Source organism: Alosa pseudoharengus, unplaced genomic scaffold (genome assembly GCF_046254945.1).
Source record: "Alosa pseudoharengus isolate Yale_2024_CS ecotype anadromous, Long Island Sound unplaced genomic scaffold, YU_APseudo_1.1 YU_APseudo_1.1_scf_8, whole genome shotgun sequence".
Lineage (NCBI taxonomy): Eukaryota > Metazoa > Chordata > Actinopteri > Clupeiformes > Clupeidae > Alosa > Alosa pseudoharengus.
The window spans coordinates 10691550-10717078 of record NW_027468870.1 but is presented as its reverse complement, the minus strand read 5'-3'; the positions used below and the strand labels follow the sequence as shown (position 1 = coordinate 10717078).

At 42.1% G+C, this 25529-nt stretch overlaps 1 protein-coding gene across 1 annotated transcript; it reads right to left on the bottom strand.

Annotated features, from left to right (window-relative positions):
* Nucleotides 1–21188: 21188 nt before the first annotated feature.
* LOC143112804 (cystatin-B-like) lies at nt 21189–21710 on the bottom strand. The gene is made up of 2 exons (XM_076275113.1): nt 21609–21710; nt 21189–21403 (listed from the first exon to the last, which is right to left on the bottom strand). The coding sequence occupies exons 1-2, from the start codon at nt 21708–21710 to the stop codon at nt 21275–21277; spliced, it is 231 nt and encodes a 76-aa protein (XP_076131228.1). The 3' UTR covers nt 21189–21274.
* Between the last annotated feature and the right edge of the window lie 3819 nt (nt 21711–25529).

Sequence of the window (25529 nt, the reverse complement as noted above, 5' to 3'; positions counted from 1 at the left end):
GTGAAGCCCAAAGTGCTTACTAGTTAAGTTGACAGAAAAGGAAGCTTGATATCAAGATATTGGAATAAATGCTTGTTTTGCTTGCCATTATATCCTGGTTCTAAACTAAATGTATGCTGCATATAAGACTGTCCCATAGTTCATCAACAGGTTGTTATTGTTGCCTCTGTCCTGATGTTTATGCGATTTTCTGCATCGTGTCACAATTTTTCTCAACAATACCTCGGAGCCCTTGTTGAAACGTATTACATTTATGTAAATTGTTAGTCAGTGACATGAATAAAATTCAACTTACAAACAATATTTATTTAGTTGGAGACATGCAATAGTCTGACAAGGGGATTATTTACAGCAACTGAAAGAAAGAAACATGGGAAAACATTTGATGGTGACAATGTCACACTGTGTGTGTGTGTGTGTGTTTGTTTGTTGTTGTGGTTGTTGTTGTGGTGGTGGTTGTTGTTGTTGCCGTTGTTGTTTGAGGCCAGTTCCAGCCTCTCCAGTCTGTCAGAACAATTTCACTGAAAGAAAAAGAGTAATTATCCATCTATACACCCATTCATCTATCTAGCTATCAAAGATCTTAGAGCGGAGCAGGATGCCTTTGTTACGTCATTGGCATGAAGTACCTACGCTCTGAGCCCGTGGGCTCCATTTTAGTAAGCTCAGCGCAACATTTCAGAAACAGTTCCAATTATATGAGCCCACCTGAACAGCTGTTTTTGCCATTGCCAGCTGTTTTTTTTCTAGCCAACTTAAAACACGTCCAGATAAATCTAAACGTTGAACTTAATTTGTACCATGTTATAATTAAAAACAATTCACTTGAATTATAAATTAGCCTGTAAGCCTGTTATTATATACTCATCAATCAAATCCAGGTTGTTTACTGCTGCTTTGTTCCCCATGGACACAGCTTCGCCCATAAACCATTTTTAAATCATTTTTATTGTCAGCGAATTTACTGTTATTGTTTTTTTAAACCCAGATCTCAATGCAGTTTTGTTCACCCGTTCACAAGATGTCAGCGGTCGCATCACGTTACTTTCAAGAGATGGCATCTCATATATGTGCTACTGGCTATAATAGTTTGATGTATTTAAGTGCATCACATATATGTACTACTGGCTACAACAGTGTGGTGTATTTAAGTGCATCTCATATGTGCTACTGGCTACAACGTGTGGTGTATTTAAGTGCATCTCATACAGTATTTGTGCTACTGGCTACAACAGTGTGGTGTATTTAAGTGCATCTCATAGTGCTACTGACTACAACAGTGTGGTGTATTTGAGTGCATCTCATATATGTGCTATTGGCTACAACAGTTTGGTGTATTTAAGTGCATCTCATATGTGTGCTACTGGCTACAACAGTGTGGTGTATTTGAGTGCATCTCATATATGTGCTACTGTATGGAAGAATATTAGACTCAAATGTTTTGTACGTGTGTATCATGTTTTGAAACTGTAGAAATTATTTGCAACTGTACAAATGATCCATACAAGTAATTGTCAAAATTACAAATATGCCCTACACTTACAAATCTATTCTATGGGTACAGATCGGTTTTACATCTACAAATCATCCTACAGTTAAAATATTTTACCATTACAAAAATATTCTACAATTATAAATCAATATTCTACGCACAAAAAGTTGTCCTACAGTTACAAATCTTTTCTGCAAGTGCACAGACTTTTGCACCACCTTAGGGATGAGAAACGTCTCATATGTATTGTGTGCGTGTGTATCAGGATTTGTAACTGCAAAAATGATTTGTGATTTAACAAAAAAATAACACAAACGATTTTAAAGGGGAACTTGGCAACTATTTCAACGTAATAAACTCATTTAGAAATCATTTGGATGGTTAAATGACCTGTTTTGGTGGAAATGGTGACTTTCCCCGCTGCCCCTAGCGTCCCCAAGCGGAAAACCAACCTTGCAACATTGAGACTACTCGTTTTGAATCGTGTTTCACTAGTTCACATTCCGTAATTTGCAAACAGATATAATAGCATAATAGAAAAGCATGTTTGGCGAAGTCTCTGGCCAGGGTCCTGAAGTGATTTGCGGGATCGTACAGGAGTCAACTGCGCAGGCAGGAGTCGTGCAGGATTCCGCAATACACCCCAAAAAATGCGTTAAAGATGAGGGACCCTATAGCCAGGAGTCAGACCACACGAACAAATTCGACGGGAGAGCGCGAGGTGCTCTAATTCCCTCAGATCAGAGAGTTGATCTGATATATGAGTGATAGGCGTCGGAGGACCACTGGCCGAGAGTTTTGAGCGGTTGATTGGACAGGCCGTTATTTGCCGCGTTGGTGGCTGCACCATAAAATAATGAGTATCGGCCTGCTGGGATTCCGATTTGCATTAGAACAGTGCTGAGCTGCATTTGAACCAGAAGCGAGTAATGGAGCGTCCGTAGTCTGGAGAGGGATCTTTCCATGCGATGGAAAAACTAATTAGCCAAATTGTATAGGGCTGCAGGAGAGAGTAGATGTTGAAAATGACAGCCCAAACACGCGGTTGTGAAGTTCAACATCTAATGCACCCCAATGTTTAGTAGGCTAGTAAGGCCTAAGGCCTACGCAATTAAAATAGGCTGCTGTAGCTAACTGCGGTAGCTATAACGGCAAGAGAAGTGATGAGCAGCAACACATTATTAGAGAGGATTCCGAGGAACAGAGCAGAGCTACACGCAGGTGCAGGTGCTCCCTTGGTCAGCTAGGTAAGTAACGGAGCAGAGCTACACGCAGGTGCAGGTGCTCCCTTGGTCAGCTAGGGAAGTAACGGAGCAGAGCTACACGCAGGTGCAGGTGCTCCCTTGGTCAGCTAGGGAAGTAACGGAGCAGAGCTACACGCAGGTGCAGGTGCTCCCTTGGTCAGCTAGGGAAGTAACGGAGCAGAGCTACACGCTGGTGCAGGTGCTCCCTTGGTCAGCTAGGGAAGTAACGGAGCAGAGCTACACGCAGGTGCAGGTGCTCCCTTGGTCACCTAGGGAAGTAACGGAGCAGAGCTACACGCTGGTGCAGGTGCTCCCTTGGTCAGCTAGGGAAGTAACGGAGCAGAGCTACACGCAGGTGCAGGTGCTCCCTTGGTCAGCTAGGGAAGTAACGGAGCAGAGCTACACGCAGGTGCAGGTGCTCCCTTGGTCAGCTAGGGAAGTAACGGAGCAGAGCTACACGCTGGTGCAGGTGCTCCCTTGGTCAGCTAGGGAAGTAACGGAGCAGAGCTACACGCTGGTGCAGGTGCTCCCTTGGTCAGATAGGGAAGTAACGGAGCAGAGCTACACGCAGGTGCAGGTGCTCCCTTGGTCAGCTAGGGAAGTAACGGAGCAGAGCTACACGCAGGTGCAGGTGCTCCCTTGGTCAGCTAGGGAAGTAACGGAGCAGAGCTACACGCAGGTGCAGGTGCTCCCTTGGTCAGCTAGGGAAGGGCTTTAATATGCTGACACTCTCTGAACACAGAGGAAGGCGAAAAAACTCCCAGACATTTAACCCTTAGAACCCTAAGCTGTTTTTAGGGCATTTTCACTACCTTTATTCATAAGGATTTATTCTGGTCATTGTAAGTGCCACACACATATATTATATATTGTTTTTTTCAGGAGAGTCTAGGCTATTCAGATCTGCCATCATTTCATGTATTAATACTAGCATTGATTTTATTTTGATTTTAAAGAATTAAAATATAAAAAGTGTATTATAAAAATTATTATATTTCGACATGTATCTCACCACAGCAAGTTCACAGCTCTACATGCATTTCATGTGTGTGTAGGGCAGACTGTCCTGAATCGGGCAATATAATTGCCATGTTGGAGGGATACTCTGGGGCTGAGCAATTTACAGAAATATTTGCTGTGTGATTTACGGAAATAAATCCAATTTTTTATTTAGTGATGAAAAATGACCTTTCTGTGCTCCATATCTGTGACGAACTGATCTGACCTGACTTGACCCAAGGTTGCGTGTTAGCCTGCGTGCCTGTGTGTATGCAGTCATAATAATTCTCAACTTTTTACTGCATTGCCATGAACAAAGTAAAGGCAAAAAGGTGTTTATTTGTTGAACAAATTGGGATGCAATGAGCCTTGAATTGGATGCCATGCAGGAATTTGCTAGGATCTCAAAACCGGAATATGAACATGCTTTGCCATAGAGAAACACATGATAGCATTGGATTATAAACATGCTTTGCCACAAGAACAGACAAAAACGTGGGGTAAGTCCAGCTATATGAAGTTATTATTTTGCTGTCACTTCGTCTGTTTTATAACCCAGAAGGATGTACTTGGTATCAAATGATAGCTCCGAGTCTCCTCTTTCATCTGACATGCGTGGCATATCTATGCGATCACGGGTCCGCGAGTAATTCAAACGAGAGTAATGAGTGTGCAGCGTTGGTTTGTGTACATGACGTTATTATTTTGCAGTCACTTCGTCTGGTTTTATAAGCCAGAAAGATCGATAAACATGGTACCAATGGATAGCCCTGTGTCTCCTCTTTCATCTGATATGCTTGCCATATCGATGCGATCACGGGTTCGCGAGTAATTCAAACTAGAGTAATGTGTGTGCAGGTGAACGCAGAGAAGTATAGACTGTAAATATGATGCAATTTGATTTAATTTCATGATTTTTTTAAATTTTCATACTTGATCGTACAGACAAGTGTGTAGTCTCGTTGGAAAGCCCCACTTCTGCTCTGTCGTGCAATAAAGGTTTCATCTCGCTGCGATGAACCGTTCCGGAGCAATGTAACAGAGAAGAAAGGGTGTGTTTTTTGACGCACTTTGCGTCAATCGGGTTCTAAGGGTTAAAGGAGAAAAATTCCTCCCTTGCCCTCTTGGCAATAAGCGACAGAGCAACAGCTCCTGTGTATCAGCTGCTTTACGGCCAATGCCGACATTGAGTTAAAGTGATGCTCCCTTAAATACATTTTGTGATCACCACATAGATTATATTGTATTACTATTTCATGTAGACATGGTCTCAGAGGAGATGCCGATACGGTAGCCTATAGGGTGGTGGCACCAATCCAGGGAAAGAGGGGTGAGGAAGAACCAGGGACGCGGTCCCTGGCTGGGGAAAAACGCGGGCTCGAACGCGGTTCGCGCCGGCGGGAGAGGATGGGGAAAAGGGGGAAAAGGTAGCGACACAGTCGCTACGGGGGAAGGGGGAGGAGGTGGCCTCCTAGGTAGGCAAAGAGAAAAGTGGGGAGGGTTGATTAGCTGGAAAAGAGAAAGAGGCCGTAGTAGCGGAAGGCCAGGTAGAGGGCTGCACGCGGGCTGCCATAACTTGCTGAGTTGAGTGAGCAGGGGGAAAAGCTGTACAAACAAGGGCAATCGATCCTACATCCAACTCTGCTCTAATCAAAGATATGGTCCACGGAGTAGCTCTCCTTCTTGCAAGCGGAGTGACGCCGATGCTGCAACTTCGGCAGATAGAGGCAGACTGGGAATAAATAACCTGTCTGATTGAAGGAGGCGTGGCAAATTCCGTCATGCTCCTCCCGAACTTCCGTTTGTAAACGGCATTTCTTACCTTACCTGTCCGGTTCCGGCGCCGTCAGGTGTGGCAGCCTACTCAGCAGCTCCGTGTCTTAGTGTTTGTTTCTACGTCTTTTGTCTACTTTTTGTTTACTTTTTACTTTTACTTCGCAACTTTTTGGATTACACACTTTGAGGAGTGTTTTTATTCTATCCTATGGATACGGACATATTACAACGCTCCAGCGACAGCAAGCTTGTGTACACTAGGAACCAGCTGATCGCACTACGACGGAATGCTGGCTGTGTTCGCGACAACATTCCAGAGGAACTGTGGTGCTTTCAGGGTTGCAGAGCGGGAGTAAAAATGAAGACGAGGCGTCGGGAGAAGAAGTGGAGATACAAGCCCTCAGTTCCATCGATTGTGATGGGAAACGTGAACTCACTGGCTAATAAGACTGACGAACTGGATGCCCTGGTAAGAAACCAGAAGTTGTACAGGGAATGTAGTTTGTTATGCTTTACGGAGACGTGGCTAACAAGCCATATCCCCACTTCTAACGTTGAGCTGCATGGCTTCAGTGTAGCTCGTTTGGACAGACACTGTAAACTTTCTGGCAAAAAGAAGGGAGGCGGACTGGTGCTGTACATTAACAATAGATGGTGCAATCCCGGACATGTAACAGTAAAGGAGACTGTATGCTGTAAGGATGTGGAGTTATTAGCGGTTAGTCTCCGTCCGTACTACATGCCGAGGGAGTTCTCGCACGCAATTGCTGTCTGTGTTTACGTTCCACCTCGAGCTCTTCCGGATACAGCGTGTGACGTCATCCACTCCACAATTGCAAGGCTTCAAACCCAACACACTGACGCCTTTTTTGTGATCTCTGGCGACTTCAATCACATAACACTGGATTCCACACTCACAATTTTTTACCAGTATGTTGACTGCCCTACAAGGAAAAACAGGACAATAGACCTCATGTATGCAAACGTGAGGGATGCATACAGTGCAAACCCCCTCCCCCCACTGGGAAAGTCAGACCACAACCTCATTCATCTCCAGCCAATGTACAAGCCCAAAGTACAGAGGCTACCAGTTCCCACACGCACCTTCAGGAAGTGGACACCCGAAGTGGATGAGGCTCTGAGAGGCTGCTTCGAGTGTACTGACTGGAGTGTGTTACAGAATGGAGAGGACTTGGAGGAGGTCACGCAGTGCACAACTGACTACCTGAACTTCTGCATGGACATTGTTGTTCCCACCAGAACTGTACGCTGCTTTCCCAACAACAAGCCTTGGATAACCAGCAATGTCAAGACCCTTCTCAACAGGAAAAGATGGCGTTCAGAGAGGGGGACATGGCAGAGCTGAGGCGCGTGCAAGGGGAACTCAAATTTAAGCTGAAGGAAGCTAAGGAGGATTACAGAAAGAAGGTGGAACAGAAGCTGCAGGAAAACAACTTGAAGGAGACATGGGACTGCATGAAGGTTATCACTGGCCTGAAGAAGAACAGCAGCTCTGTGGAGGGGGACCTGGACAGGGCGAACCAGTTGAACCACTTCTACAACAGGTTTGACTGCCCTGCTCCAGCTCCAATGGCGGTGGTCTGTCCACCATCCCCCAGCCCCCACCCTCACACCCCCTCAATACCAGCACAACACTCACCTCCCATCATCACAGGCTATCGTACCCCCACCATCACTGGATTTTGCACCCCTCCCCCACATGGCGATCACGAACAATGAGGTGACAACGACCTCAGTCAACAACCATCAGACACACAGATCCCAGATGCACCCCTCCCCCTCCCCTCCCCTCACACCCCTCACCATTACAAAAGATCAAGTGACAGTCCAACTTAAGAAATTGCGCAGCAATAAAGCTGCTGGGCCTGACAGACTGTGCCCAAGGCTACTCAAGGCCTGTGCTGCTGAACTGAGGGAGCCACTGAAGCACATCTTCAATTTGAGCCTATGCCTTGGACAAGTTCCAACACTGTGGAAGACATCATGTCTCACCCCTGTCCCTAAGAAGCCACACCCCAGTGAGCTTAATGACTACAGACCTGTCGCTCTTACATAACATGTGATGAAGACAATGGAGCGATTGGTCTTAGGCATTCTCAGACCCCAGGTACGCCATGCACTAGACCCGCTACAGTTTGCTTACCAGGCGAAAGTGGGCGTGGACGATGCCATCACTTATCTTCTACACAGGACATTCCCACCTGGACAAGGGGAAAAGTGCTGTGAGAATCATGTTCTTTGATTTCTCAAGTGCTTTTAACACCATCCAGCCCCTCAGATTGGGAGACAAGCTCTTGCAGATGGGTGTGGACGCTCACCTGGTAACCTGGATTACAGATTACCTGACAGAGCGACCACAGTTCGTCAGACTGAAGAACTGTCTCTCTGACACTGTGATCTGCAGCACCGGAGCGCCACAGGGAACTGTGCTCTCTCCAGTCCTGTTCACCCTGTACACATCTGACTTCTGCTACAACACCGAGTCATGCCACATGCAGAAGTTTTCTGATGATACTGCAATTGTGGGGTGTATCAGGAACGGGCAGGAGGAGGAGTACAGGAGCCTGGTGGAGGACTTTGTGCAATGGTGCAAACTCAATCATCTTCAACTTAACACTTCAAAGACCAAGGAGATGGTGGTGGATTTCCGCAGGTCTAAGCCCACTCTGCTACCAGTCCACATTGATGGGGTCAATGTGGAGGTGGTTAGCACCTACAAGTATCTGGGTCTCCACCTGGACAATAAACTGGACTGGTCAGCCAACACTGATGCACTCTACAAGAAAGGGCAGAGCAGGCTGTACTTCCTGAGGAGGCTGCGGTCCTTCAATGTGTGCAGCAAGCTCCTCAGGATGTTCTACCAGTCTGTTGTTGCCAGCGTCCTCTTCTATGCAGTAGTATGCTGGGGAGGAAGCACAAGGAAGAAGGATGTGGGGCGAATTGACAGGCTGGTAAGGAAAACTGGCTCTGTAGTGGGAGCTGAACTGGAGTGCATCACTTCACTATCTGACAAAAGGACCCTGAACAAACTGATCAACATCTTGGACAATGAGTGTCACCCACTCCACAGTACTATTGTTAAGCAGACGAGCCTGATCAGCTGGAGACTTCGCTCACTGCCTTGCACAACTGACAGACTGAGAAAGTCATTTGTCCCCAGGGCCATTGAACTGTTCAATGCCTCACTTAAAGGAAGAGGAGAGATAGACTTCTTTGCATAGTCTGTCTGCCTCTTCACCCCCTCCATGTTTGGTACTGTCTGTCCACTAGCCACTTGTACCACTATCTTTATGCCTCACTGTTTGCGTGCTATATTAGCACTTTAGCACATATGCATAACCCCCCCCCCTCCATGCCACAGCCGAACTGTGGCCACATTTTCTTAAATAGTTAAATATATAGATATATAGACTTTACCTTACTTTATTTCTGCATTGTTGCACTGTTGACTTACTCATTTGCACTATCACCATGACCACTATCCATTGCACTACCACCATGACACTCATTCACACTCATTCACACAGAGCACCTTAGAGCACCTTACCATACCTTACTATGCACAGAGAATCACAGGCTCAGTCCCTGCCTCAGTCATTGCAAGCGCCTCTGATTTATTAATCACCACTATGTGGATACTGTTTTTAGAATTGATTTAGATTAAGTGTTAGTATAATTTAGATTAAGTGTTAGTATAATTTGTATTTTTTGTATTTGTATATTTTGTATTTGTTAGTATAATTTGTATTTTTGTAATTTGTATTTTAGTATATTTTTATATATTGTATTAAGTGTTAGTATAATTTGTATTTTAGTATATTTAGCATATTCTTTATCTTCTACTGTCCTTACTGCTTAGTTGTGTTTTTATATTATATACTTTAATTACTCTTTCTGCTGTTAAAGAATGTGTTTGTGTTGTATGTATGCTGCTGAGACCTTGAATTTCCCCTGGGGATCAATAAAGTATCTATCTATCTATCTATCTATCTATCTATCGTAACATCCACATTGTTCTGCCGAAGTTATGCTAACCGTTTCGCTAGCTTGTAAACAAATCCATGTGCTTTATCCCACAGTTTGAAGTAGCATAATGCACAATTTCTCCAGCAGAGAGGGAAATATAGCTAATCCTGCCAATTTCCCCTTTAAAGGAGAATTCCGGTGTGATTTTGACCTAAAGTGTTTTGAAACATGATACTGAGTGTGAACGTATGTCTCATAGCCCATCTCGGCTTGTCCCCTGCACTCCGAAATCTGGCGCTAGTTAGCCGATGCCACCAACAAGGCGGTCAATGGTGGTGCCTCGCAGGGGCGGAGCCAGACATTGTAAACATTCGGGGCTTAGCCCATTTAATTTTTTTTTTAAATAACCCCCTAAATAATGACTTCTAGTGAATTTTGTGTAAACTAATGGACACATTGAGACTTAAAAAATGTGAAACTAACATTCAACAGATTCAAGGTATCTGACTGGCACAACACTGTGTAAAATTATAGTTTTGGGTCTTTCAAGAGGCAATATCTGTTCATATCTGTTTAGCATGTACTTAGTTAATTAAGCGTTTCTTATGGTTTGTATATTATAGTATTTGTTTATTTTCATTAGGCTATTGTTTGATATGACATTATTGTTTATTATTGCTATTCTCCTTCTTCCTCTTCCCTGATCTCATCTGTGTGACAAATATATAAAATATCTTATACTATAATATACATAATATTATGATATAATTACAGTATGGCCAGTCATCATGATACAAGGGTATTTTAGAAGGAATGCATTATCATCTTGACATAGGCGTTTCTAAATTATATTAATTTTGTAATTTAGCAAGATTATTCATAGGTTTCATCAGGCCCCTTTACACAGGTGCATAAAATCAAGCACCTAGATTATGAATGCAGACTGCATGGTGCTTGATTAACACACTTATGGAAAGGGCCCTTTCCTCTCAATATATCATTGTAATGTTTTTTTTTTTTAGTTAATAATTAGTTAGGCAGCCAAAACAACATAACATGACTTTTATATTTATGTGGACTCTTGGATTATAAGATCTGTGGTGGTGGATAGGATATCAACAAGGTTTTAAGGTAGGCTAACAGTTAACATTATTTTGTGCAACATATGACACTGAAAAGTTGACATGGGCAGATAACTGTTAATGGGTTTTTCTGGCATTTCAAAACAGTGTAGCCTAATTTATTACAAGACGAGGATCACTTTGTTTTGGGAGCTGGAATTTCTTATTCTGCAGTAGGCTTAGCTAGCCTATGAGAGTATTGAATTTGCCTTTTCCGCCGACGAACGAGGACATTTAACCTTAACGTTAAAAGCATTTAGTGCTAGGGAGCTAGCCAAGTAGCCTAACGTTAGCCTGCCTAACTGACTGAAAGCTCTTAACGTGAAATCACCAACCTGAAACAACACCATCCATCAGTTCACTGGGCGATGCTGTTGCTTGAACGGAGCTGGGTGGTCTTTTGAAAAACGTTCTAATATCCATAACGTTTCAACAACATGTACACAAAGTGTTTTATCACAGATTGTAAAAGTGACAGACTTCTGACAGAGGCTTTTTGGAACACCGAAGCCATGACGTAGCGTTGTCAAGGCAGCATTTTCACTGGATCTAAACAAATCAATCTAACCATTGAAATCACCATAGCGGATAGCCCAGAGACGTGGCATAGATCGTGTAGCAAGTCAAATTATTTTTCAATATTGGGCTTTGAAAATAAGGGATATATTTCCTCAGTAATAGAGCATTTGGTGACATTTATAGAGAAACCGAGGGGGAGTTATATTGGAAATAAGAGTTGCCGGGAATTTAAAACACTAAAAAAAGATTCGGGGCTTTTGAAAAAAGATTCGGGGCTTTTGAAAAAAGATTCGGGGCTTAAGCCCCGTAAGCCACCCCCTAGCTCCGCCACTGGTGCCTCGGCATCGGCATAGCCATGCAAATAAATCACTGTTTTACACCATTTACGAGGCTCAATGTATCTCCACACTTCATTGGTAGACTTCCAAGGGCCCTGACATTTAAAACGAGACATTGAGAACTTTGAAAAAGCACTGGTAGTTTACTTACAAGACGATTTATACAGACAGTATCTTCACAAAGTTTAGCGTTTGCAGCCATCTTGAATTTAGTCACGATAAGTCGAGCGATGAGTAAGAATGAACAGGTATGATAAGGGATCAGATTCCAAAAATAATTCTGTGGAAATGCATGGATTACAGTTTCTTCCAGTAGCAGCAACTGGAATCCATGCATTTCCACGGAATTATTTTTGGAATCTGATCCCTTATCATACCTGTTCATTCTTACTCGTCGCTCGACTTATCGTGACTAAATTCAAGATGGCTGCAAACGCTAAACTTCGAGAAGATACTGTCTGTATAAATCGTCTTGTAAGTAAACTACCAGTGCTTTTTCAAAGTTCTCAATGTCTCGTTTTAAATGTCAGGGCCCTTGGAAGTCTACCAATGAAGTGTGGAGATACATTGAGCCTCGTAAATGGTGTAAAACAGTGATTTATTTGCATGGCTATGCCGATGCCGAGGCACCACCATTGACCGCCTTGTTGGTAGCATCGGCTAACTAGCGCCAGATTTCGGAGTGCAGGGGACAAGCCGAGATGGGCTATGAGACATACGTTCACACTCTGTATCATGTTTCAAAACACTTTAGGTCAAAATCACACCGGAATTCTCCTTTAAGTATTACTCATATGTCCTTCACTTACAAATATATTCCACAGGTACTAAACCTTCCACAGTTGCTGTCTTTCAATTACGAAGCTATTCTGCGCATACGAATCTCTGTCGCTCGCACAAGTATTTTCTGCAAGTATACTGTACGAGCGCTTTTGAGACGATTCTGGCACTTCCTGTTGAATAGCCAATGGCGATGCTCAGGTTTGGCTAGCCAATCAGGAATCTATGTCCACTAACCAATCACAGAGCCAGGAGTGTACCAACGTGGGTGGGTTGTGTTGGTGGTGTGTTGTACTTGCGCTGTGCACGTAAACTTCATGATGGTCTAAACTCTAAAGAGAATCTGTGATGCTGTCATGATTGAAATGTCCATTGATCTGATAACTTAGCCTGCTCTCGCATCTCAAGCATACAATGACCATCCACATCATATTGTGTTGTTTTCCAGGCGAAATTATGTCCTTTTTTCTCCTCCTAATAGCTGGCGTACATGCAGTGTGGACCTTGGTATAACCTAGCTATCAAAAAGTAAACCTAAGCTTGACACACACACAGGTATTTGCATCACTTACCAGTTCGGCACACACCATTGGCAATTACTTTACCTGAAATTTAGCAGAGAGATAGAGAGAGAAAGAGGGAGAGAGAAAGACCAAGCAGAGAGAGAGAGAGTTATATAGACGCAAAATGGCAGCATAGATGATGAACAGGTTAAATAGACTGACACTCACCCACATCCACGACTTTATTCAACCAATTCATGACTGTGAACAGAATGACAAACATTAAAAAGTCAGGCCCACACACCTACTATAACACTGAAACTACTAATACTACTACACTACTCATACTATTATTACTACTACTACTATAACTACTACTACTATTACTACTACTACTACACTACTACTACTACTACTATTACTACTACTACTACTACTACTACTACATTACTACTAACACTACGATTACTACTACTACTACTTCTACTACTACTATTACTACTACTACTATTACTAATTCTACTACTACTACTACTACTACTACTACTATTACTAATTCTACTACTACTGCTACTATTACTACTACTACTACTATTACTAATTCTACTACTATTACTACTACTACTACAGTACTACTAATTCAACTACTACTACTACTATTATTACTTCTACTACTACTACTACTACTACCTCTACTACTATACTACCCTACTATAACAACAACAATAATAATAATAATAATAATAATAATAATAATAATAACTAGATGTACCGCAGAGCGGTACAAAATATGACCGCCGCCCAGTCCAGCACATTTTTTCCACAAAAATAATAAAAGTGTGTGTGTGTGTGTGCGTGCTTGTGTGTTTGCCTGCGTATGTGTGTTTGTGCATGTGCATGCATGCGTATATATGTCTACTGTGTGAGTATGTGTCATATGTATGATTACTGTGAATGTATGTGTGTGCGTGTGTATCTGTTTATGCACATGTGTGCACATGGAATGGGTTAACATGACCCCTGGAGGCAAACATACGGAAAAAATTGGTCATCCTAGGCCCTACGGTTCTCAAGATATTCACAGAAAACTGTCTGCCCTACCCTCCTTTCAGGGGGGCCAGTACAGCGGGGGGGCTACAGATCAAAACAAAAAACGATGGTTCCATGCTATCCATGTGGGGTTACATGCCCACCAAGTTTCGTGTACCCCGGTCTTTCAGTGTCCCGGGAATCCTTGTTGGTGTACGGTCACTAAATGTACACATAAATTATTTTATTGTAAGGCCCCCCATGAACGAAAGTTCACAAAACTTGGCATGCATTCGGAGGGTGTCATAATGATCCTACACTTTGAATTTCGTGCAGTTTTGACCATGTCAGCCAGAGATATTGTGATTTTTTGCTTTTTAATTTTTAACTAGGTGGCGCTATACATGAAATAAGTGGTAATGGGATGGGTTGACATGCCCCATTAAGACCAACATACAAAATAAGGGTGGACCTCCTAGGCCCTACGGTTCTCGAGATATTCACAGAAAACTGTCTCCGGCCACCTACAGGCCAGTTGGTGTATAGTAACATAAATTAATTTATTGTGTGGCCCCCCATGAACGGAATTCCACGAAACTTGGCGTGCATTCAGAGGGTGTCATAATGATCCTACACATCCAATTTCGTGCAGTTTTGACTATGTTAGGTCACAGATACCTGCGATTACAACACCTCATTTTTACTTTTTTGTGTTTAACTAGGTGGCGCTATACATGAAATGAGTGGTTATGGAATGGGTTGACATGGCCCCTTGAGATCAACATACAAAAAAAAATGGTCCTCCTAAACCTTACGGTTCTCGAGATATTCACAGAAAACTGTGTCTGCCCTACCCTCCTTTCGGCGGTGCAGTCCAGCGGGGGGGCTACAGATCAAAACGAAAAACGATGGTTCCATGCTATCCATATGGGGTTACATGCCCACCAAGTTTCGTCTACCCCAGTCTTTCAGTGTCCCGGGAATCCTTGACGGAAATTTGGACATGCGAAAAAGAAAAAAAAAAAAGGAAAAAAAAAAATCTGACTAAACCTATATGACCGCCGCTTCGCTGCACGGCGGTCATAATAATAATAATAATAATAATAATAATAATAATAATAATAATAATAATAATAATAATATCAATATTGTTCATGCTCTAAAGAAATACCATCTGTGATCACATTGCTTAACAGCTCTATGAAACAAAGCAAGAAACAGCCCATTTCATGAGAATAACATTGTAAGGAACTGACCTTGAGTCGTAACTGTGGAGAAGAGTTTAATAAAACAGAATTAATGATGATAAAGCCTGCGTTATGAGTTATGAATGTCGAATGTTCTGTCTCATTTGATCTCCTCTAAGCTTCCTCCTCTCTGAGTGCTGATTGGACGCAGGTCTGATCTTACCTCGCACATGCTCACTGATGATGTTGTCCACTACGCCTCTTGTCCTCTTACTAGCTGCAAACACAAAGGTTCCAGTCAGTGCTTCAGTCAGGTCTACACCACCACTTTACAGTTTTTCTCAGTCGCTTTGGTGCTATTCTCACATCACTATTAACATTTGCACAGCAGTTAGTGCATTTCTCAAAACAATTAGTGCAAACTGCAAAACCTAGTGGATGACCTGCAAAAGCATGTCACTTGCTCAAAATGGATAGTCCATTCCTCAAAAGCACGTATTCATGTCAATGAAACTGTCAGTGTCATCAAAATGAGAAGTCTCGACACCATCGTTTATGAACAAGATAGTCAAATGGCTTTGTCATGTTTTCATTATGACAGTTCTCTCAGTGTTTTCCAATGCAAAAAAGGGCAGAACTCGGTGACACTACCTGAACATGCTCAAGACAGCACTATACAGTACTTGTACAGCCATTTGAAAACTACAGTAAAGTTACACATTGCTGTAGTTAGGGGAGTAAGTGAGTACAAGACACTGAATACGTACATTTTTACTGTATGCTCTTTGCAATTCTACAGCATTGTGACAGAATTTGATAACTAGTTCAACAATTTTGTATGTAATGACTCAAGCAATGAAATGAAGACTATTAGTTTTATAGGGAACGACTATTCAGTATCCATAAGTATAGTTCATTTTGATTGACATGACATAAGCAAATGATAATGTTAAAAAACAGCAGAGAATTGTATGAAAGCAACTGATACATGTCCAAAAGCATTTGCAATTTGTTCAGAGGAAGGAGAATTTGCTACTATGATGTGCACAAATGACTAAATGTTGTGGAGGTTGAACTAATAGTTATGAGAATTTTCATTCTGATCTGCAAAAAGCACCAAAGCGACTGAGAAAAACTGTAATAGCACTGCTGCAACGGTCATTTTGACAGTTGAAGAAATTTAAAAACAGTCCTGTTGGTTGAATATAGAGTTTAAAATGTAAGTGTTTATAAATGTACAAACAAGGGTCAAAATGACTGCTTACGGCAGTTCTAGTAGTTATGAAATTATAGTGCTTCTAGTGCTAATCAGAGTCCTCTGAGTCAGGGAAAGCACTACCAGCAATATCAAGTTCAGCCAGCAGGTGTCAGAAAAGAGGAACAGATTTGATGAATTGAGACTTGGTACAGAAAGAGAGAGGAAAACGCAGACGCAGAAATGGATGGATAGAGTGGTTGGAGAGGAACTCACACAGATCTATGGTATCCATCCACTGATTGGCTGGGTTTAATATCCCAGCTACACAAAACAAAGGAAGCTCAGTTATGCAGAGATGAGAATGGTTTAACATGACAAACAGACTTTCAACTATTATCAACTACATGGAGCAAACAAGGAACAGCAGCAAGAACAGATTCACTGACAGGCTCACAGCACACACACACACACACACACACACACACACACACACACACCACACACACACACGCACACACAGACTCTCTCTCTCTCGCACACACACACACACACACAGACTCTCTCCCTCTCTCGCACACACACACACACACACACACACATACCTAGCACATTTCTTTCTCTTCCATGCATTCCCTTCCTTTTTGCTCTGCTTCCCCTCCTCTTGGCATCTGATAAAACATGTGGACATGCAGACAGTTATACAGACAAACAAACACACAGACACAGTTACAGTATACAGACATACACTTACAGTTTACATACAGGCAGACAACTAAACAGACAGACAGACACTTACAGCATGCAGACAGACACATACAGTATACAGACAGACAGACAGACACTTACAGTATACAGACATACATACAGACAGACAGACAGGCAGACAGACACTTACAGTTTACATACAGATTTAGGCATACAGTAGCAGACAGACAGATATACAGAATATACAGACAGACAGACAGACACTTATATAGACAGGCAGACAGACATTTAGAGCATGTAGACAAACACGTACAGTGTACCGACAGACAGACAGACAGACAGACAGACAGACAGACACTTATATAGACAGGCAGACAGACATTTAGAGCATGTAGACAAACACGTAGTGTACCGACACACAGACAGACAGACAGACAGACAGACACTTATATAGACAGGCAGACAGACATTTAGAGCATGTAGACAAACACGTACAGTGTACCGACAGACAGACAGACAGACAGACAGACAGACAGACACTTATACAGACAGGCAGACAGACATTTAGAGCATGCAGACAAACACGTACAGTGTACCGACAGACAGGCAGACAGACATTTAGAGCATGTAGACAAACAGTACAGTGTACCGACAGACAGACCTCTCCCCCCCTGCACTCACGCGTGTCCTGTAGAACCAGTAAGGTGAGCACTAGCACTAGCACTAACGCAAGTCTCATCTCTCTTCCCTCTCTTCTCTGTCTTCTCCCTCCTCTCTTCTCTTCTCTTATCCTCTCTTCTCTTCTCTTCTCCTTTCCTCTCTTCTCTTCTTCTCCTCTCTTCTCTTCTTTTCTCTTCTCTGTCTTCTCCCTCCTCTCTTCTCTTATCCTCTCTTCTCTTCTCTTCTCCTTTCCTCTCTTCTCTTCTTCTCCTCTCTTCTCTTCTCCTCTTCTCTTCTTTTCTGTTCTGTTCTCTTCTCTGTTCTCTCCCTGGGACACAGAAAACAGATAGAATCTGCAACTCCTTTCCTCTCCCTCAGGTTGTGGACATATATAACCTGTGCTCTCTCTCTCTCTCCTCAAATAAATACGCTTGGTTTTCAACCCTGTCCTTTACCTCTTGCACTAACATTGTGTGTGTGTGTGTGTGTGTATTTGTGTGTGTGTTTTAACTAATGAAAGTCTATAAACACAGGTTCTAACCCTATGCTTTACTTATCCCAAAGACCCTTAATTCTGACACACCCATCTATTTCAGAGCCACACCCATATATTATTATAATTTTTTTCTTTTTTTTTTTTTTTGGGGGGGGGGGGGGGGGGTGGTGGCCATGAGCATATTTGGTGTCCAGACACAATTCTCCTGGTTCCTCAACACCTCAACCAAGCTGGTCATCTCCCGCGAATCGTGAAACATTACCTTGTCAGTAGATATAGTTCTTTCCCTGTTGTTTTTGCCTGTTGTTAATCCTTCAGCTCCACAACAAAAACATTTTCATTGTGTACAAGGGGGATAAGCCACGAGAAGTTTGCAATTAGTAAAATATAAATAGTAAAATATAAATATATTGCGACTCTAGAGGGAGCTCTTGTCGCCAAAAATACCTAAACCTCAGGCACGTGCAGAGAAGGGGGGCTACAGGGGCTCTAGCACCTGCCCTTTTGCCCCTTTGATGTCCAAGTGCCCTTTTGACAAGACCCGTTTTTTTACTTTTTAAAATGTATAAGACTTCCGCTAGTTCCAACGTGAATATTCGCTAAAATGTCTCATTAATAGTTTGTGAAATTAGACATTTACAAAAATAAAAATGTCTGTGTTAATTGCAATGCCTTGCGGCCACCAATCAGTGACGTCATACATTCAGTGAACTCTCGGAAGGTGCACGCAGGCACAGTGCTGCAGGAGACGTTTGGGAGCACGGTAAGGTCAGTTGGCAGTTAGCCTATATGAACATGCAATAGTATTCAGCTTAGAGATAGAGAATACAATGTTTAAAGTTGTTTCATGTTTAATGAAGTAGGCTATCAAACCCGTTTTAACCATGTCATGGTCCATCCATTTCAATAACCTGGCAGCTTCGAAAATCTAAGGCTGAACGTTCATAACATATTCTGTTTAGGTTACTATGTTATAGTTGCTTAGGTTAGTAGACCTAGTTCATAAAACAGAGTAGGCAAACCTTTTCTAAATTGTCATAAGCCGACGACATAGGCTACTGTAGTTGTTTAACTAACCCAACACCGCACGTCGTTCTCTGTTTACAGTAGGCTACATTACGCGTCATTTCACTCAGTGGCCACACGCACAGCACGTGAATCTGCAAGACACCAGCTTGCTAATGGTGGTAGTTCACTGTGATAAACATTACAATTATAGCCTGACAAGCCAGACTAGGCAATAACATAGTGATTGAGAATAACTGTAAGTGCATCTCATATGTGCTACTGGCTACAACAGTGTGGTGTATTTAAGTGCATCTCATACAGTATATGTGCTACTGGCTACAACAGTGTGGTGTATTTCATATATGTGCTACTGACTACAACAGTGTGGTGTATTTCAGTGCATCTCATATATGTGCTACTGGCTTCAACAGTGTGGTGTATTTGAGTGCATCTCATATATGTGCTACTGGCTACAAGTGTGGTGTATTTGAGTGCATCTCATATATGTGCTACTGGCTACAACAGTGTGGTGTATTTGAGTGCATCTCATATATGTGCTACTGACTACAACAGTGTGGTGTATTTGAGTGCATCTCATATATGTGCTACTGACTACAACAGTGTGGTGTATTTGAGTGCATCTCATATATGTGCTACTGGCTTCAACAGTGTGGTGTATTTGAGTGCATCTCATATATGTGCTACTGGCTACAACAGTGTGGTGTATTTGAGTGCATCTCATATATGTGCTACTGACTACAACAGTGTGGTGTATTTGAGTGCATCTCATATGTGCTACTGGCTACAACAGTGTGGTGTATTTGAGTGCATCTCATATATGTGCTACTGGCTACAACAGTGTGGTGTATTTGAGTGCATCTCATATATGTGCTACTGGCTACAACAGTGTGGTGTATTTGAGTGCATCTCATATATGTGCTACTGGCTACAACAGTTTGTTGTGGGAGCTGCTCCACAGCTGACTGGAAGGCCCTGCAGCATGTGGCAATAAAAGCCCAACACACGGGGGTCTCGCTCACACACACACACACACACACACAACCAACACACGAGGGTCCTGCCACCACTGGGGATTTTATGACTCAATGTGGCTTACGCAGATAGTTTTGATTCTAGTTTATCTTAGAACACAGGTTGCATATTTGTTGCTAGCACTAGTTTAATTATATATATATATGTATATAAGTAAGTATATACTCTTTCATAGAATCATCACACTAAACACTGACCTACAAATACAGAAAGACACTTTTCACATTTAAACACAAACCATAGCACAAAAAAATAAGGTTGAAAAATAGTCAAATGTGTACTTGGGATAAATGTAGCATACCTCATATAAAGGAGAGGCACTCTAAATTAATCTAATATAAGAAAAAAGAACAGATCAAATGGCATGCATCTTGAATTCAGTGTACACAGGTTACATTATGAACTCAAGCCTAAAGTTGGTTACAGTTTTAGGGCTCAAGTTAGTTTGCATTACAGTTACACATATACAGTGCCTATAAAAGGAGTTAATATTTATGCAATCACTTATTTTGCATTATATATGTTTAATTAATTAACGTTGCTTTGTAGAAATATGCGTTCACTGACATTAAACAGGTTTTTATGCAAATTATTGTAAAAGAAAAGGGCCAAAATAAATTGATCAAGATTCCATTTATGAAAGCAGTAAAAGGGGAAATATTCAAGGGGGGGAGAAGATACTTTTTAGGCACTGCACGTATTGGTACAACAATGTATGGAGTATAAAATCCTTTTATTTTACAGTTCAAAGAGGAAAGGCAGAACAGCATATCATCATGACCGGCACTTTGTGTAGAAATATACATTTGCACAGCAGGCTGGTCTAATAGCTACACTCTCTCTTCTTGCGCCACTCAGGACAACAGTATACTACTTAATGGTATTATAATCAGTTGATTAATAGAAGCCTAGAACTAACCTATTTTATGATGAATTTATAACCTACTTTGATGACATGGTCACACATACACACACAGGATGGACAATCCCAGCCAGCTGTTGGAGAACCATACACTCCTCCACCCCCTCAACCCAACCCATGAGTCACATGACCCCAAGGCTACAGGCTAATGATGGAACACACAATATGATATACGAGAAACCGTGACTTTATTTGGTCAAATAAAATAAAAAACTCACACCAAACGTGCACAGGCGCACGTGTGTGTGTGTGTGTGTTTAGAAGTAAGTGATTGGGTCCTGCTGGGTCTTGTCTTTCTGCAGGCTGTGGAGCTCCTTCTTAAGGCCAGCGTGGGGAAGGCTCTGGAACACACGGATGTGGACGTGGTCATCTCCACCCACATGCACCTGCAGGAGAGGACGAGAAGATTGGAGGGTTACACACACACACACACACACGATGGACATGCGCACACACAAAACACACACTCACACACAGACACACGATGGACATGCGCACACACCAAACACGCACGCACAGACATGCGGCCACACACACACACGATGCACATGCACACACACAAAACACACACACTGCCACACACACACACACCTTGATGAAGTAGTTGGTTCCAGCCACCACTTGGGATGTGTAGTGTGTGGCTGTGAAGACGTCATACTTCTGTTCAGCTTTCTCTTCAACATGAGGCTTCATCTGAGAGAGGGGGAGAGACGAGCGAGGGATGAGAGAGAGGTGGGATGAGAGAGAGGAGAGAGACAGACAGAGATGGAGGGAGGGAGAGAGATGGAGGATAAGAAGGGGGTGAGAGAGATGGAGGGCGTGAGGTGGTGTGTGTGAGAGAAAGAGAGAGAGGAAGGGAGGAAGAGAGAGAGGTTAAGGTGGACAATGATAAGAAAGAGCCAGGAATCGTGTAGTATGCACTGTATGTATGCACTTAAGCGTGGTGTGTGTGTGCGTGTAAGTTACTCTTCACATCAAGGCCGTAGTCATGATGTCAACATTGGGGGGGACCAAATCTGTGGTGGGGTCTGAGGGACCCCCAAACAGAATTTCAATACATTTCATGCAAAAATATTATTAAAAATCACAAACAACTCGTTAGTTAGGTCAGTCAATTAGGTTATTCCAAACTTTTGACGGATACAGATGCCACCCCCCACCCCCGTTAGTTTTGTGAAAAGAGAAGGGTGGAGAAGAAGCAACTTCACTGGTCCGTCCCTGGACCTGTGACTCCATTTGTGTTCAAAATGTATACTTTAAAAGAAATTACAAACTACAGTATCTTATGATAACCTCTATATTACACAGAATGTGGTTCTTTGACTTATTATTTACACCTGAAGATTTTTTTAAACTAATGCTTATACTCATAGGTTTGGAGCCTAATAAGATTTTGTCTTTTAATTTAGATTTTATTATGCTCGCGGCTAATCACACAATTTTAACGTAGTTTGAAAGAGACAGGATTCAGGAATAGGCTACTAAGACAGGCCCCTCTTCTGTCTGACTCACCTCATGTTACCCCTGTATGCATTATAGACTGGCTTCTGACAGAAATGACGTTTTGTGCCAACATGTAGAAACACTAGGCCAGGGGTATTTAATTAATCTTCAGCGAGGTCCAGTTACGGAAAATTTCCTCAAGCAAAGGTCCGGAGCATCATAATGTTTAACGTGCGTGTTTAGGCTATGTATATGTACAGTATGTATGTATAATATTAGGATGGATGGATGGAGCCTAGTTGTAGATAGATAGATAGATAGATAGATAGATAGATAGATAGATACTTTATTGATCCCCAAGGGGAAATTCAAGAAATAGAAGAGTGTAAGCCTAGGCCTAATGTTTAATGTGAAATAAAATAAGTAGCCAAAAAGTCAACATTCGAAATGAAGAGAAATAAGGCAAGATAAGAGTAGCCTAATTGGGGAGAAAAACTTGAGTAGCCTTGGCTATTTTTAAGATCTTAACGTGAACTTAAAATAACATTTGAGCTGAGACAAGGATGGATATTCCACAGCTGGTTCCTTGAACCCATTAATCAGCAAGTTTAATTTTTTTTTTTTTAGTTTTTTTTTATGTTGACCCGAAATCCCTGAAACCCAGGAATATCACGTTGTTGGGCAGTGAATGCATGTAGGCTTAACTAGATTGTGGTGGATCAATCATATTGCCTTCTTAAATCGTAAAATATTCTGTGGTCTCAGTTCACTGTTGAATGGGCCTAGCCTACCCTATGCTTGCTCAAAATATATGCTTTGTCTAGTAGAGGTGCTTCAAATTGGCGCTTAAAATTGCCTGTCTCAGAATATAGAAGAGGTCCAGGGCAATTCCGCGCAAAACTGTCACATCCATATTTAGTTGGCGTTACGGACGTGACAGTTTTGCGTGGTATTGCCCCCGTATCGTTATATAAAGCTCTCTTCTCGCTCTCTAGCTTTCTCCTCTTTGAGCAATCGATGATTGGAAAATAACTTACTTATCGTTAACTTAGATATCCATCTGATTGTTTCTCGTCCCGTCTCCTCTCCTCGCTCGTTTCAGGCTATCAGTCTCTTCTCCATAGTAGGCTACTACTTTACTCACTGACTCGACTTTATCAGAATTCACAGATTTCACTGGCTGAGTAGCAGCAAGCGAAATGATGGTTCCTGAAGCTCCTGAAGTAAATGCTGTTATCCTAACCAACGAAACATTTAGCGCAGCTTTGAAATCTTACGTGAAAATCTAAATTAGGCTATTATGGTCTGGGTCCGGATAGGATCACGTCACGGTCCGGACTCGGACCGCGGTCCGCCATTTGGTGATGGCTGATGTATGGGATTTCCTTAGCCTGTGCTACACCTTTCCAAGAAGTTTTGTGAAAATTGTACCAGTAGCTTTTGCGATATTGTTGACAGCCCTACCTCACCGCAGTAGGGTGCAGTAAATGAAAGCTTTTGATAGCGCACGCCACTAACGAAAAACGGAAAATCACCAGGACAAACCACTCAGGGGTGTAGGCTACTCTGGAACCATAGAATTTGTGCGTTATTTACGTTTGATTAGGCTACATTTCAGATACGTGTTGGTTTCCTGTAGGCCTAGTATAGCGCTTTATTCTTTCTTTATTTTTCTATGTCCGAATATTGGGGGGGACATTTTGGTCATATTTGAAAATTGGGGGGGACACGTCCCCCTCAATGTCTATGGTGACTACGGCCCTGCTTCCCCTTGCAGACGAGAAGAGAGGAGAAAATCAGAAAGATTGAAAAGAAAGTGAACGCCAAACTACAAGCCATCTCCGAACAATCAATTACATGTTACATATCCAGTGACCTCTTCAGAGTGTGTGTGTGTGTCGTTGGGTGTGTATGGGGGTGGGGATATGTGTTTATGTACAGTATATCTTTAACAAACACACACCCCATTCTTTACAGACCTGCACCCATCTTGTGTACATACCCAATGTAAGACTGGGTGAAGATTGATTGATTGAAAGCTTAAAGGCCCATGTTTATTCAGGGGAATCACACCTAGACATGTGTTATTCCACTAAACACACACACATACATACACACACACACACACCTGAACAAATCTGAAATATACCTAGCTCTGTGTTTGTGTTCAGATTCTTCTTCATATGTCCATACACTTCTTATTCATGAGGCACATCTGAGTGACTGTGCGCGCGTGTGTATCTGCATGTGTGTGCGTGCCTGTGTGTGAGGGGGTGAGAGTATGTGTGTGTTTGTGTGTAAGTATACTCTTTCATAGAATCATCACACTAAACACTGACCTACAAATACAGAAACACACTTTTCACATTTAAACACAAACATTAGCACAAGAAAAAAAGGTTGAAAAATAGTCAAATGTTTACTTGGGATAAATATAGCATACCTCATATAAAGGAGAGGCACTCTAAATTAATCTAATATAAGAAAAAAGAACAGATCAAATGGCATCTTGAATTCAGTGTACGCAGGATACATTATGAACTCAAGCCTAAAGTTGGTTACAGTTTTAGGGCTCAAGTTAGTTTGAATTACAGTTACACATATACAGTGCCTATAAAAGGAGTTAATATTTATGCAATCACTTATTTTGCATTATATATGTTTAATTAATTAACATTGCTTTGTAGAAATCTGCTTTCACTTTGACATTAAACAGTTTTTTTTAATGTAAATTATTGTAAAAGAAAAGGGCCAAAATAAATTGATCAAGATTCCATTTATGAAAGCAGTAAAAGGGGAAATATTCAAGGGGGGAGAGGCACTGCATGTATTGGTACAACAATGTATGGAGTATAAAATCCTTTTTATTACACAGTTCAAAGAGGAAAGGCAGAACAGCATAGCATCAAGATCGGCACTTTATGTAGAAATGTACACTTGCACAGCAGGCTGGTCTAATAGCTACACTCTCTCTTCTTGCGCCACTCAGGACAACAGTATACTACTTAATGGTATTATAATCAGTTGATTAATAGAAGCCTAGAACTAACCTATTTTATGATGAATTTA

Excerpts from the sequence above, each read along its gene's own strand:
- LOC143112804 (XM_076275113.1), bottom strand. The coding sequence starts at position 21,710 with ATGAAGCCTCATGTTGAAGAGAAAGCTGAACAGAAGTATGACGTCTTC. Across the intron at positions 21,404-21,608 it reads GAACCAACTACTTCATCAAG|GTGCATGTGGGTGGAGATGA; the intron begins GTGTGTGTGTGT and ends CCTCTCCTGCAG.